Source organism: Opisthocomus hoazin, chromosome 3, assembly GCF_030867145.1.
Source record: "Opisthocomus hoazin isolate bOpiHoa1 chromosome 3, bOpiHoa1.hap1, whole genome shotgun sequence".
NCBI classification, from domain to species: Eukaryota; Metazoa; Chordata; class Aves; order Opisthocomiformes; family Opisthocomidae; genus Opisthocomus; species Opisthocomus hoazin.
The window spans coordinates 53,371,943-53,386,443 of record NC_134416.1 but is presented as its reverse complement, the minus strand read 5'-3'; the positions used below and the strand labels follow the sequence as shown (position 1 = coordinate 53,386,443).

Genomic DNA, 14,501 nt, shown 5'->3' with positions numbered 1-14,501 from the left:
AAACAACGCACATAAGCTTCTGAAAGTGTCTGCCATACGTTTTACGTGACGGGAACAATGACTACCACATCATTATCCTGTACTGCAAATCTAGCCTACTATTATATTCATGATGCTGAATATACCTATTAGCAGATTGGAAATGAATATACCACACTGAGGAAAACTGATTAAAATTCCACTTTAGCACAAGCATGAGGAATCCTTTCCTAATGAATTACCATAGTAAACTTTAAAAAAAGTCTTGCATTCTCATCCTCTGTAGCATGGGGATACTTTTGCCATTTACACAGTAGTGTAGTGCTACTTCCATACACCAATGCATTAGTATTTCAATTAACTCTGTGTTTAGTATTGAGTCACTGTACATGTTAAACTCAATACCCGTTTTGACATTTGTACTTGCTAGTTACAATGAACCTGGCTTTTCCTTAGCTTTCTTTTTTTTGGCATTCCTTACTTTTGATACTTTTCAGTTCCTAAAAGTGAAGGGAACAGCTTCGATCTAAAAGTACTTTCAGTGTATCCAGGTCCTACTTAAGAGATATCAAAGAGCCTCACAATGTTTTATTTGAAACCAGCTGGCAAATGCAGATGAACTTCAAAAACAATGCATTTAAAAATAAAAAAAAAAGTAACTTGCAAAGACTTCTAAAGACATAAAACCAGAAATGGCTGCCTTAGAAGTGTGTCAAATACCCAAAAAGGAAGGCAAAACTACAAAGTTCTGGCAGGATATTCAAGTTGTTTCTGCTTTTTTTAAAAAAAAAATTTAAAAAAATCAAATCATTACTGTGCTACCCATAGTGCTTTGGATTGGCAGAAGCTTCAGAAAGACGATTTTGAAGCAGTTTAAGTCTGACGCTGAAACCATGTCAGCCCCACTCTGCCTGTTTTATTTTCAAACAGTACTTCGGTAAACGAACCAGAGTGAAAGGCTGGGAGATTTGCATTGCTATCCCTGCTAAAGAATATAAATTTTTCAAGTGTTTGTGCTGGAAACAAATCATATACCCATCAACATCAGTCAGTTCAAGAGATCTTCATTCTCCTCATGTGACTTCATGGACCACAGAGCTTTGCATTATGCTTTTTGCCCCCAAGAACAGTTGCTTTTCCACTCCCAAGTTTGCCAGTCACTGATTAGAGTGAGAGTGGGAAACTATTTTCATACAGGGATAATCGACAAGATACATACTTCAGCATTACCAAAATGAAAGAGAAGACAAAGTGTAAAATATACTGAGAGGCTGAACACTGCTTTCTGAACTGGTTATTTGCCACAACCCAATGCTTAGAGCATCTTACTATTTCCCCTCCCAAAAAAAAGCATTTTAAAGAATGGAGCAATGTGAACCTAGTCTTGCAATGGTCTAGGGAAAGCTTCCAGAAACTAGTGTTATGATGACAGAAAAAACACAGTATGTTTTCTGAACCCGATATGGAAACTAGTACTGATAAACTTGATAAAAGCCTACACAAAGCATCATCTCCCAACCATCGCAAACATGGTCTGTAACAATTTTCTAGCTACCTCCTGCGATAAACAGCTGCAGCCGGTATCGCTGCTGTATCTGAGGCAAGGAGGAAGCGCACAAAAGCATCCTTTATGCGAGCACTGCTAGTCATAAAATTATTAGAAACACTGGGAAACCCTCAAAAAGGCAACCAATTCAAGCAGGTTCCCTCTTTATCTGACATTCACACACCATTCGTACTACAGCCAGTGGGTTTGGCTGTTACAGGATCTGTGCTCCTGTTTACACTTTCCAACTTGTCAACCTAGCTCTCACAGTTAGGTCCTCCTAATCTGGCATCAAAACTACATAGGTTAATTACAGCACTTCAGATGACTCACTTGCTTCTGAACGGGGCGATTTCAGTCCGAAGGAAGGAATTTATCAGGCATGTCACAGGTAACAGCCAGCCCTTGAAAGAAAGGAGGAGGAAAGCAAGCTATTTAAGCCCACTTCACCTTCCTCACTCCTCCTCTTCCCCATATCTCAGGCACATGCAGAAAATGGTCTAAACCCACCCCAAGCAGAACTGAGGTGAGGAGGGCAACGTGACCGGATTTCCCCTTCTCTTTCTTGCTAAACCCACACACATCGTGCTCCCACCCCCCTGCCAGCCAGCCACACCACACGCTTCCGCTGCTTCTTCTCCAGGGGAGCTTGAAGCCGGAGGACGCTCAGTAATTAACCACTGATGATTTCCTAGGGCGCCTGAGAGTTTCGGTGCTGTTCCTCCGGGTGCACTGCAGACACCTCACCCGTGAAACAAGAGCTCACACCGGCAAGGCGAGCACAGGCTTCGCAACCCAGTAACCCCGGATTAGAGTAAGAGTTCAGGACAACTACGCTGGACCTACTAACTCAAAGTCAAAGCATCAGACACAGTCTGCTCTCCTTCGTCCAGACCAACCTCTTCCTGCCACTTTGGAAGTCTGCTAGAAACATATGAGGAAAAATCAACAGCAGCGAAAGCAGCAACTGTATAGATCGGTGCAGTGAGTGAAAGCTCAGGATTCAGCTGAAGGGTGTTGAGAAATCACTCTTGACATTTCTCCAGCAATCCTTGATTTTAAACATACATAAGGGGACACACATAAAAAAAAAAAAAAAAAGAGGAGCTTAAAACACAGTGGTGTTTTAGGGAAGTCATTCATTTATGCATTACCTTTCTGACAGACAGATGCAGAAGTAGTAAAAGCATACACAGGTGCCAATTTGCAGGGAAGTTTGAGAGCTGTGGCTCCTGCATTACAGCTACCAAGCACAAGAGTCCCAACTACACAGCCTCCTCTTCCTTCCACTCCTCATTCCAAAAACACAAACCAAAACAAATGACAGCATCACCATGCCCGGTTCCTGGGCACTTTAAGGAGGAGACAGAGAAATGAAGCACTGTGTTAGAGATAAGCCAAGCTCAGAAATCACCGCAGCACCTCCACAAGATCTTTGGGATAAGAAAACAGAGGAAAGCTAAAATTCATCCTCGCACCTCACCTCTCAAAGAGATTTCTGCCTTCCTCCTTTTGCAAGGACAAGTGCTCCAGTCCATGTTACATGAACAGCACCAAACAAATTACCGAACCCCATGAGCTACCCCCACTACCCAAAAAGCTACCCTCACACCTCCTCTCTTACTCCCACCCCAGGGAAGCTTCCCAAAGGAATTTACAGTCCATGCCTCCCTGCAGATCACACCAGTTTTGTCTTCCTGGATTCCTGTTGCTCCCCAGCAGAAAATCATGAGAGTATCAGAGGAGAAGCATCGGTTTCACACTGCTGGTGCCACTGTTTGAAGAGAAGTGATCACCCAAAAGCTCACGATAACGCATTATCCAGGCTACACCGCCCAGTTTAAGCACCAGAAACCCTGCCGACCACGTCAGCACAGTGCACTGCCCAGGCCAGCGCACGAAGCAAGTCCGAAGCCCCGAGTAGGTGCGAGCTCAAGTATCTACGCGCAGGACTGTGTTCTATGGAGCAGATGTGCCCTCAACATACAGTGAAAAAAAATGTTTTCATACATTGGTAAAGTGAATAGGGCTTAAAAATTTCAGTCCATTTCAATTTAATTAAAGTGCTATATCTTAGCTACAGAAGCGTACAGATGCATACAACAGGTAAGCATACGAATTAACTAAGAACTTACTGGAAATGTGTACACTGCACCTGTGCACTACAACTTTTATTATTTCCCAAACTAAAAATGGCATTAAGAACACATCAAAGGCATTTGTCCCCATTAAGGATTAAGTCCTTAGCAAGTCTGAAGGCTTTGAGATCAACTAACTAAAACTGGCTGAGTGCAAAAGCACGTGAATTTCTAAAAGCCCGGAAGAGCCATTTTTCCTTGTGGATAATCCCCCCAAAAACAACCAGAACAGAATTCAGTTGTACGTCTTCCAATGTTACTTTGAGATCAAGGTATTATGAGAAGTTCCAATCCCTTCCCTACTCCCCCTTCAAATGCCTGAAAGATACTTCAAAAACGTTCCCTGGAAACACGATTACATATTTTTACTATCACAACACTAATAAATCTCTTCTACATCAGATAAAATGCAGTTACCAACATTTGTCCCTTAAATCCAAAATATGATAAAAAAATTATCTTGCACGTACATATTTGGCTACATGCCCTCAATGATTTCTTTCCGAAAAGAAGGGTGCATTTATTGCTTCAGAAATAGAAAAGCAAAATAATAAGGAAGAAAGGACACGGGGGAAAAAGATGAACAGAAGGGCTTCGAAAGTGACTGAAAATCTACAACACCACTAATTAGGTTCCAGCTCCTAACACAATAGTGGGTGTACCATGGTCTGTTATCAAGTTTATAGCCAAGGGCACAAGACAATACCACCCCACATTCAATTTAATTACAGCCTATGGCTTCTGCAGTAGTGGTGTGTTTCAAAGGGTTTAAGCACTCATTTATTTCTACACCATACATGAAATAAGGCAGCTCACTGTCATACAGACTCACCAATTAGACTGAACAGTTTCTGATCTCTTGCTCTCTAGAAGGAGAGCAGTGGGCAATGGGAAATCTTTTACAGGATAATCACAGAAGAGGGGGTTTTTTGTTTAAAAAAAAAAGCTCTCTGCTGCCTTTAAGTTTGTGCATTTTCTCTCTGATGTGCATAAAGCAAGAGTAGCAATGCAGTCATTTCACATTCTATAGAATTTAAAAAGTCAAAATACAGCAGCACTTTAGTGATGCTGCTTTCCTCTTAATTGTACTAAAAAGGTCATCTTCATTTGAGTTATACAAAACAGATCACCTCTTGTATTCCTGCTATCACCGAAGGCTGGACCAGGCAAATTCTCTGACTAGCTTACATGATGCAACTAAATAAAAGGAGTCTAATTTCTAAAAAGTACAAATATCTTAAAACTCAAACCGCTAGTGGAAGAAATCACTATCTGAAATAGTTACAAAAATTTATTCCCTCCAGTGTATCATGCCAGTGCAACTAAGCGGACCCACAGAGTGGCAACTGTATCGGACTTCAAACTCCGCAACCACAATTCTAGATGTGTGCGTCAAAATACCATTCTCAGATCTTCTGTCAAGTACTCTCCTGAGCCACCTCAAATCAACTCCCTCCCCAACAGCTGACCCAAAATGGAACAACTCCAGTCTATGAAAGAAAAACCAGTTCCCTTCACTCCTTTCAGTGCATATACAGCCCCCAAAGCTGTATACGAGAACACTGAGCCTAAATTCTATTCTGCTTTTCTTGCACTCATCTCTGGAAACATTCACACGCCTACCAAATCTCACGTTCAGTCACAAGAAACATAGCCTGGGATATCCTACTGTCTTCCAAAAAGCCCCCACTTCTGTTCAACAATCTGTAGAAGCATTCAGTTACAAGCAACACCAACTTCTGCCAAGGAGAGCAATAGCCAGGGTTTATGTGTTTTCCTAAGGAGACTGAGAAGAAAGCTGTCCTTGGGGACCACATTTGACACCCCTGCTACCCTATCCCCCGTCTCCCGAGGATTTCAGAGCAATTTCAATGACTATCAGGCATAATAGGTCCCTTCTATGGTTAATCACTTCCCACATCTGTAATTTAGTAGAAGACGAAAATCTTCCCGACCAAAAAAACCCCCAGAACAACCAAGAAACAGCAGCCTCTGAGGCAGGCACAGATTTTACAGTTCCTTTAATCATCACAGTTTTAAGATTTTAACCTCAGTGTTTCTTTTTAAAAACACACCGACCAAATCCTAGATTTTCTTGCAACCTGGGGTAATCCATTAATCAAAGAGGAAGGCACTAACTAGGCAGTAGGGCAGCCAGTACTAACCTCCGAAACCAGATCAACAGAAGTACTGCCACAAGAACCAACAAGGTATTTAACAGTCATCAGTCTTAACATCTGCGGTACTTCAAGCCTTTAAGATCGGGATATTGCCCCATCTAGTATCTGTACAGAAATAAAGCCTAGCATCCCAACACCACCATCCTAAGCATCCTTTCCTGAAGCTGTCCGATGAGTTCTACCCCTGACACTTGGAAAGCACCTAGCGATGATACTGGTCAGAGTACCACAAACATTTGTACAGATCAGAAGCCTTTTTTTGTGGCCATTTTAGGGAAATACAGGATGTTCCCAAAGATCAAGCAGCAAGATTCTTATCCACCTCCAAAAACAAAGACTAGAAAGAGCTAGACTAACTTACTAGTTACTTTGATTTGTTCCCAGTTGTGCCTGCTGCCTACTTATATTCATCATGTGTTTGCCGCTCCCCTCCCCCCCCCCCTTTTTTTTTTTTCCAAAATCTGCAGCCAGAACTAGATTTCTGGTTCTGGACAAAGCAAACCCTTCAAAGAGAGCATAAGGCAATGAAAAGACGTGCCAGATTAAAAGAAAACAAAAAGTGCAGCTCTAGATTTAAAGCAGGAGGGAAAACTGTTTAAGGATTCCCCAGAACAGCCAAGACAAATGGATGTGGGTCATGTTTTAATGACTGTTTGGTAGATATCTCAATAGCTGATGAAACTCTTCACAAGCTGCCCAGAGAAACCCAGCGGAGTTAGAGAACCAACATAACAGAAGCATTTTCAAGTGACAAGCAACTCTCCTCGCCCATAGCAGAAGCCAATCTATTTTCCTAGACCTATTTTTGGGTACTACTACTGTAGTAAGCTCACCATGTACCAGATCCATAAATCTCAACAGCTACCACCACACTGTAGCATCAGAAGCTTAAACTTGAGCTACTGTTCATCATTCCGTAACACAAGAGATGAACAACAGCCAAATTGCATCCCTCTGTCATCAACTCGCACTGAAGTACTGCTGTCAGTGGCAGGAAAATTGCTACACTTCAGAGCAAATAAGGACTGAAAAGAAAGTTGTGCCATGATGGCACAGTGCTGTATGCTTAAAATTCCCTCTGCAAATGCTGCTTTCAAGGCTGCAACCTAAAGCAATAGCTGGATCAAGATGAACATTTAATGTACCTTTCCCTAGCTCTGGAGGAGGCTCCTATAAACTCAGTGTCGAAAAGACATCTCAGGGCTAAAACAAAAGATAGGAGTTAACCATGACAGAAAAGCGTAAAATTAACATCCTTGCTCAGGTTCTTACACTTAAAGTTTTTAGCCAGTGCAAACTGAAGACTTCCCATTTAGTGCCTTAATTTAACCTTTTCCTGCTTGATGCTATCAATGCTATAAAAAAGAGCATACGTGAATGCCAAGAAACCCACTCACCATGCCACCATTTATTCATGAGTATCGCACAAGCCCACGAGGGCAGCAGAAGCTGTCCCCTGGAAGAAAAATTACAAAGATGACCAATAAACCACAAACTTGTGACCTTCACGTTTTCAAGGAATCAGTAATATTTGTCAACAGCGGAATTTAGTGTCACTTTACTTGATGAGATGTATTCAGTAAAAATGCCTGGAAAGCCTTTGTTTATAATTAAGCAATAACGATTGAGGGCCACGGCATTTCCTGGGGATTAATGACTGGCTGGGAGAGTCGATGGCTTGAGGCAATGCCTTGGGCCATTAACCCCAGCCAGTCATTAATTTCCCCAGGAAATGCCCTGGACCTCGATTAACGTAACTATTATAAAAGGTAGCTAGGGAGAAAAAGTTTAGCAGTAACATTCTCCCAAGGAAGTCTATTCCACAGCCAATATTTTTTCATTTTGTCACATCCCAGAAGTAGTGCATAAGTTAAAACTGACACGAGAAGAATCAGCAACTAAAAAGAAAAAGACACTTTTCCTTCTCCTAAAGGCTTAAATTAACGAGTTTTGTAGCGAAGGCAAGATTCAGCTACGAAAGTGGCTGGGCAGCTTGTTTAGCTCATTAAATTGCGAATGGAGATGAACATTTCCATATAATTGCTGAAAAAAACCCACACTGTCTAGTATCCTTGCTGATTGCTCATCTTCTTTCTTGACACACTTAAGCAAACAGCACACGCCTGTGTAGTCTATCATCTATTTTAGATATTTCTCCCTTTCTCCCCACAGCCTGCCACTAATGAGAAATACAGCTCCAAATGCTTCACTAGGAAGCGCAGCTCTGCAACAAACAGCACAGCAGCTGGATTTCTCCTCACCTAAGCTTTATGCAAGTGTGAAGAGATTTGTGGGCCGGGGTAGAGATCCAGCTCTCCAGCCTGACGACCGCAGGTACCAATACACTTCATTTAACAGGTTAAAGACAGGCGTACTCCGTTACCATTAACTGGATCAGAACTGCTCTGCCCCGTTCCCTCTTCCCCTTCCTGTAACTCACATGTGCTGCTGCTGCTGCTCCGAAAAAGCTCAACTATGCCTGAAGTTTCAAAATTATTCTCAAGGTCATTAAAAGCGAGGGAAAGAGGAGTCTAGGGTTAAATACAGCAAAGAGCATTAGCTCGTACCTGAAATAATGAGCTAGAACAAAAACATTATCTGCACATAAAAGCCTCTAAGCCACTCAGAGACACCAGATACACACACCAGGAGATCAAACTACAGTATACTCCACTGAAGTCGCCAAAAAAAAAAACAACAAACAACTTGTTAGAAAGGAGAGGTCACAGGTATTTTAAAGAACACAGATGCTTATGCAGGTATGCACTGGAAGCCCCCCTCTCTCCCCCCCTAAATTAGCCTTCAGGCTGGTTGATTAGCTGGCAAACCCTTTGAAAGGGTCAGTCTGTCCCGAACTGGTATTTCCACTCGGGAAGCAGCTCAGGCATGTCATCTACCTGCGCTCGCCCAGCGCCGCGCTCCCGGCCGCCAGCCCTGTCATTACCGGACACGGGAGTGTCAGAGGGGTTCTGCAGCCGCGCAGGGCAGCCGGCAGCAAAGCCCTCGCCTGGAACGCGGGATTTTACGGGGCACACCGTAACTGCACAAGGCTTCACAGGTTTAGTCAGAATGACTTCCAAACTTCGAGCCGATGGCAGGGGTGCAGCGAGGCTTTAACCGCAGTAATTCGGCTCCGGCACTCAGGCCCCCGACAGGGAAGCACTTTTGGGGGGGACGGGGAGCAGGCACCAGCAGGCGGGGGGTTCGCGGGGCGCGCGTCACGGCACAGCTCGCAGACCGCCTCACCTCAACGACACACAGCTAACGAACCTGGGCTCCTTCCAGTTCAGCTGCACCTAACCCCGTTTAATAGTGCTCTTACTGTATACTTCGCCACTATGGCAACTAACACAACTGAAGACAATCTGCCTTATTAAAAAAGGGAGGAAAAAAGTAGGGGATCACTGCCAGGAAACAGAGCTATTTTAAATAAACAAATACAAGATGAATGCAATTGCCATATTAACCCTCTTGTTAACTTCTGAAGTTTAAAATTACACCCTCATTACTAGCGTGTAATTGAGTATTCTCCTGGCTGTTTCCTGCATTTGAGGTTATTCAAATAGTTCATTAGCACATCAAGAACACCACACATACTAATGACACCTGACGCCCTTATCTACTGTTTTGGCCCGACTTTCGTAACTCGCATCTCCCGCAAAAAGAAAACAGGGGGAAAAGAAAGAAAAAGGAAGGAAAGGGGGAGCCCGTGGGGCTGAGCTGGCGGTGCTGCTGCCGAGGGGGAGCAGGGCAGCACCCGGGCACCTCTCGCATCCTGCACGCAGCGAGCGGCCACCGGACCGCTGGCGGGGCAGGAGAGTTACGGGGCGAAAAAGCTGGGTAACTCACATCGGGCTCGTTGGGTGCCTCAACAGTGAGAGTCGCCCCAGGAGCTGCCCCAGGGCTGGCGGAGTGCGTCAGTGCCCAGCCTTGTGGGAGATCGGGAAGGAAGGAGGGGTGCAGCGGGGGCTATGTGGACAGGGTGCCGAGTCGCCACCTTTTTTTTTTTTTTTTCTCCTCTCCTTTTTTCTTTTTCCGGTTACCTGTGTGGGGGAAACAATAGCAGGTGACACTACTGTGGGTGAGGTGGTGCTTCTGTGCCCATTGGCTTCGGGGAGGAGGTGAGGCAGGGGGTCGTGTTTCACTGAGACCACCACCACGGCAGGCGCGGCAGCGTCCAGGGGCTCAGTGGGGCGGCGGCAGAGTCTTTTGGGGGAGGCGGAGGGGCCGCAGACATCGCCGCCGGCCGCAGCCCCTGCTGGGAACACTGCCTCGTAGAGGGCTCGCTTGGCCGGGGCCACCGCAGCCGCTTCTGCCTTCACGGGCGCAGCATCACCGTCTTTGGGCAGCACATAGGGGTTGGCGGCAGGTGGCCGGGGCCGCGGCCCGCCGTTGAGGGCAGCAGGGGTGTAGCAGCCCCCGCCAGTGGGGTGGTGGAGGAGGTGGTGGTGCTGGTGGTGGTGGGGAGGGGGGTGGTGGTGTGGTGGCTGTGGCCCCCCCAGCTTGGTGCCGATGCCGGCGATGCTGTTGAGGGTGGCAATGGAGACGGCGCCAATGCAGTGGTTGGTGTAGGTCTTGGAGAGTTTGGCTGCCTTGGAGAGCATCTGCATGCGAGTGCCCAGGAGGTTCTTGCCAATGGCCTTGTTCTCGTACCAGGTGATGTCACCCTCGCTGCAGTGGTCCCGCGGGCGCTGGAAGAAGGCCTTGCACAGGGGGTTGCGCTTGGAGAGGTACTTGACGAAGCTGGCATAGGGGCAGAACTCGGTGCCAGTCTCATACATGCGGGGCAGGTTCTCCTCGTCGCTGCTCTCCGCCCGCTTCTTGCTCCAGGAAGACGAGCGCGACTTGTGGTAGGGCCCCAGCGCCTTGAAGTAGACGAACTTGCGCCCGTCCTCATCCACGGCCAGCCCAAAGGAGTCCTCCTCCAGCTCCCGCTGGTTCTCCCGGCCCCGGGTGCAGAAGTACATGCAGGTCTCGAACCAGACCTTGTTGAGGAGCCCGAAGGGGCTCTGGGTGCTGAAGACGCTGCAGGTGTAGAGCTTGCGGAGGTCTGCGCGGGTGATGGCCTGCTTCTGGACCACCGGCCCGGCGCCCTGCTCCTCCAGCTTGCGGATGACGGCGGCCAGGGTGAGGTTGGCAGCGCGGAGCTCGGGGTCCTTGGTGAGGTCGAGGGTGCGGCAGTAGGGCGGCTCGTTGAGGTAGCGGTTGAGGGAGCTGCGGATGCTGATGAGGGAGGACTTGGAGTAGAGCTGCCCGCTCTTGGAGCGCGCCTCGGCGTAGAAGGAGCGCAGCACGCGGCACAGGGCCGCCTTGTCCATCGTCTCGAAGTCGGGGCTCTGCGCCTTCTCGCTCAGGTACTCGCGGAAGATGCGCACCGCGTACCGGGTGGCCAGCCGCGTGTTCTCGCTCAGCCGCGCCCGCTCCGGACGCTGCAGCAGCAGGGCCGCCTCCAGCTCCGCGTCCTCCGCCGCCGCCGCCCCCCCGGGGCCGCCGCTGCCGCCGCCGCCGCCCCCCGGGGCCGCCGCCGCGGGGCCCCCGGGGGCAGCCCCGACGCCGCCGCCGCTGCTGCCGCCCGGCGTACGGCCCGGGGCGGGCGGCAACGGCTCCGTCTCCTCCTCGCCGTCCCACTCCAGACCCATCTCCTCTTCCTCCTCCTCCTCGTCCAGCAGCAGCCCCCCATCGGCTCCGTCCTCCTCCTCCTCCTCGTCCCCCGTTATCTGCACCTCCTGGATCTCATCCTCCTCCTCGCCCTCCTCCTCCTCGCCGGCGCTGCAGTAGCGGTGCGGGCGGGGGGCGACGCCGCGACCGCGGCCGGGCGGCCGGTCCCCCGCATTGTTCCCGCCGCCGCCTCCTCCTCCTCTTCCTCCTCCTCCGCCGCCGCCGCTCCACTCTCCGCCGCCGCTGCCAGGCATTCTCGCCATATTGCCGTCTCCCTGCCAGTCCTCGGGCAGGGCGCATGCGCTATATTGGACCGCAGCGCTGGAGCGCTTTTGTGTTTTAATGACCTTCAGCTACCGGGAGGCAAAGCCGGGCTCTTAAAGGGACCGCGCTCCCAGTGGCGGCGACGGGGAAGGGGCGGGAGGGGTTTGGGATGGACGGGGAGGAGGCTGAGCCGCGCTAAGGGGGTACCGCGGGGAAGGGAGCGGTACTTACCGCGCCCGCTGCTCACCTCGGGGCCGGCACGTCCAGCAACGGAGACGGGCGCCGGGGGTGGGGGGGAACCGCCGGGCCGGGGCGAACGCCCCGGCCCGGCGGTTCCCCCCCACCCCCGGTGCCCGTCCCGCGTCCCCATCCCCGAAAAAAACCCCACCTAACCCCACTCCGTGCGTGGGGCGTCTCTTTCGGTAGAGACGGACCGCCATCGGGCAGTCGGGACGGAGGTCGGCGCGTCTCCCGCCCCCCCCAACCCTCGCACGTCCTCATTTCACAGCAACTTAAAAAACAAACCAAAACAACTCCAAAACGGAAAAAAACCCACCCAAAAAAACCCTCTCGGGCTGCGCCTGCCCGGCAGCACGGCTCTGCCCTCGACGGAGACGTTGCCGCGGCGGCAGCCGCATCTTTCGCCGGGATTTTCGGCCGAGGGGCTCGGAGCCCTCCCGGGGCGGAGGGGGGAACCAGGTGGCCGTGCCTCACCGCTAACCCGCGCCACGCAAGCCCCCCTCCCGCCCAGCCGGGCGATTTCTTTTATTCGAAATAAATATTCATTACGACTACTGGCTACACCTGAAATTATAGCCTTAATTGCAGAGCTGCTTGTCCGAGTTACCACATTTGCTGCTTACATTTGCTGCTTACTCATCCGTAGGCAATTGCTCGGCACCGGGTACCGGTCGCGATGGTCACCGGGGGGGGGGGGGGGGGGGGGGGGACGGGGATGCGGACGGGGCGTCCAGAGCAGCCCCAGCCCTCGCCGTCTGGGCAAACGTGGGATCCCAAAGAAGGGATGCGCAAATTGTTGGGCAAATTAGGCCAATTGGAAACAAATCAGCACTCCGGGAAGAGAGCCTGCCACTCCCAGAAAATAATTGAAAATAAATCCGGCACTGTTATATTGATGTAAACCTGGAGTAATTACACAGAGGTCAAAGTTGTTGCATGCACTAGAAAAGCTGCGCTTGCTCTTTAGTTTGAGAGAAGATTATGTTCCCACTTAGGTCGACGGCATATATATATATATATATATATGATAGAGAATTTTTTTCCTACACACATGAAGAGGATACATATAACTTTTTTTTCCCCATCATACGCTATCTGCAAGCCAATCCCGAACCAAAGTCTTGAAGACCCTCCGATGAGATGGACCAAATGCTGAACAGACAGCTGAAAGCAGCAAGTCCTTGTTGTGGTTAAAACCTAAATGCCCCAGAGAAGCTCCTTTTAGGAGCTACAGCAACCCACCCTAGAAGACAGAGAATTGCAGGGCTTGCAGCGTACACCTTTTCTATGGAGATCTTTTTTTTTTTCCTCCTTTATTGTTCCCACAAATGCTAAAAATTACATGACTGGCATTGACCTGTGAACTTGGCTCTGTCTGAAGACTGTAGAAGAGAAGCCACTTTCTTTTTTTTTTTTTTAAGCAGAGCTTTCCAGAGCCACATGAGTGCAAAAGGTAATTGAACATTTGGTTTTTTAAACTTTAAAAAAGATGAACACCAGGTTGACAGCTTCTGTACTTGGATGTTCATTTAATCACCATTTCCTGATTACAGGAGGTGAACTATGTTGACAGACTTGGAGATGAATATGGAGCCCAGTATACTAATAGTAAGTATAAAGGACATGAAGATATTGCAGTGAGGTTGGAGGGGAAAAATATATATGTAGCATCCATATTACACACATCAATTGAAAGCACCTCAGCAGCCAGTGGGAATTCAGAAAGTAGCAAGTGAAGTGTTTTAAGTGCTTCAGGCACCCATAATCAGGAAGACACCTGCATAAGGTATATACCTGCATGACCTGTATCTGTATATATGTGCGTACGCATGTATACATACGTATGCAAGTTAATCACATATATGTTAACTTACTTATCTGTCTACATTCCTAAAGATAAGATTTAGCCTAGTCAGTCGTATTCCAGAAGTTTAAATCCTATTGTTCAAGCTCTCAGGTTAGAGGAGGGAGGTAATCGAACTGCATTCCAAAACTGCCCGAGTTGCACAAGGTTGTCTAATGCAAGTTGGCAGCATAACATTAAACTTATATCCACTCCACCCTCCACGTCACTAATCAGAGTTTTATCCCGCCGACAGCTCCGCGCAGGCATAGACAGCATTCTCCCCTAGGACTCAAGGTTTGAGGCTGATTCTGATACAGGTCCTGTCCACGCTTGGAGAACACATTTTATTACTTCTGTCAGTAAAGAAGGTGTAATACCCACAGAACACTTAATAATGCACCTGCCCCACTAAGGTTGCAACCCCAGACTGGATTATCCTTCCTTGTGTTTACTTGGATATCAGTCCATACGCCACAGAATTACCATGCCAGGTTAAAAACCAAATCCAAAAAACCTTCTCCATGAGTCAGCTGGTTTACAATAAAGGTAATGCTTGTAACCACGTTACCAAATAGTTTCAGGCCTTTCCTTGCTTCTTTTTTAAGCTACTCTTCCCCCTGGCCCTCGGTCTCCCTCCTGGCAAGCACAGA

At 48.4% G+C, this 14,501-nt stretch overlaps 1 protein-coding gene across 5 annotated transcripts in view; it reads right to left on the bottom strand.

Annotated features, from left to right (window-relative positions):
• Positions 1-14,501, bottom strand: part of KCTD1 (potassium channel tetramerization domain containing 1) — a 102,965-nt gene that overhangs the window by 58,102 nt on the left and 30,362 nt on the right. Inside the window, exon 1 of one of the 5 annotated variants that reach the window (XM_075416286.1) lies at positions 12,322-12,396. The exons of 2 other annotated variants lie outside the window; for them this stretch is intronic. Coding sequence is in view for 1 of the 3 variants with exons in the window: in XM_075416285.1 (XP_075272400.1) it covers positions 9,887-11,161 (1,275 nt within the window). In the remaining 2 variants the exon portion in view is untranslated. Of the gene's footprint in view, positions 1-9,692; positions 9,755-9,886; positions 11,252-12,321; positions 12,397-14,501 lie in introns of those variants that run through there. 2 more of the 5 variants (XM_075416285.1, XM_075416289.1) reach the window with 2 other exon arrangements.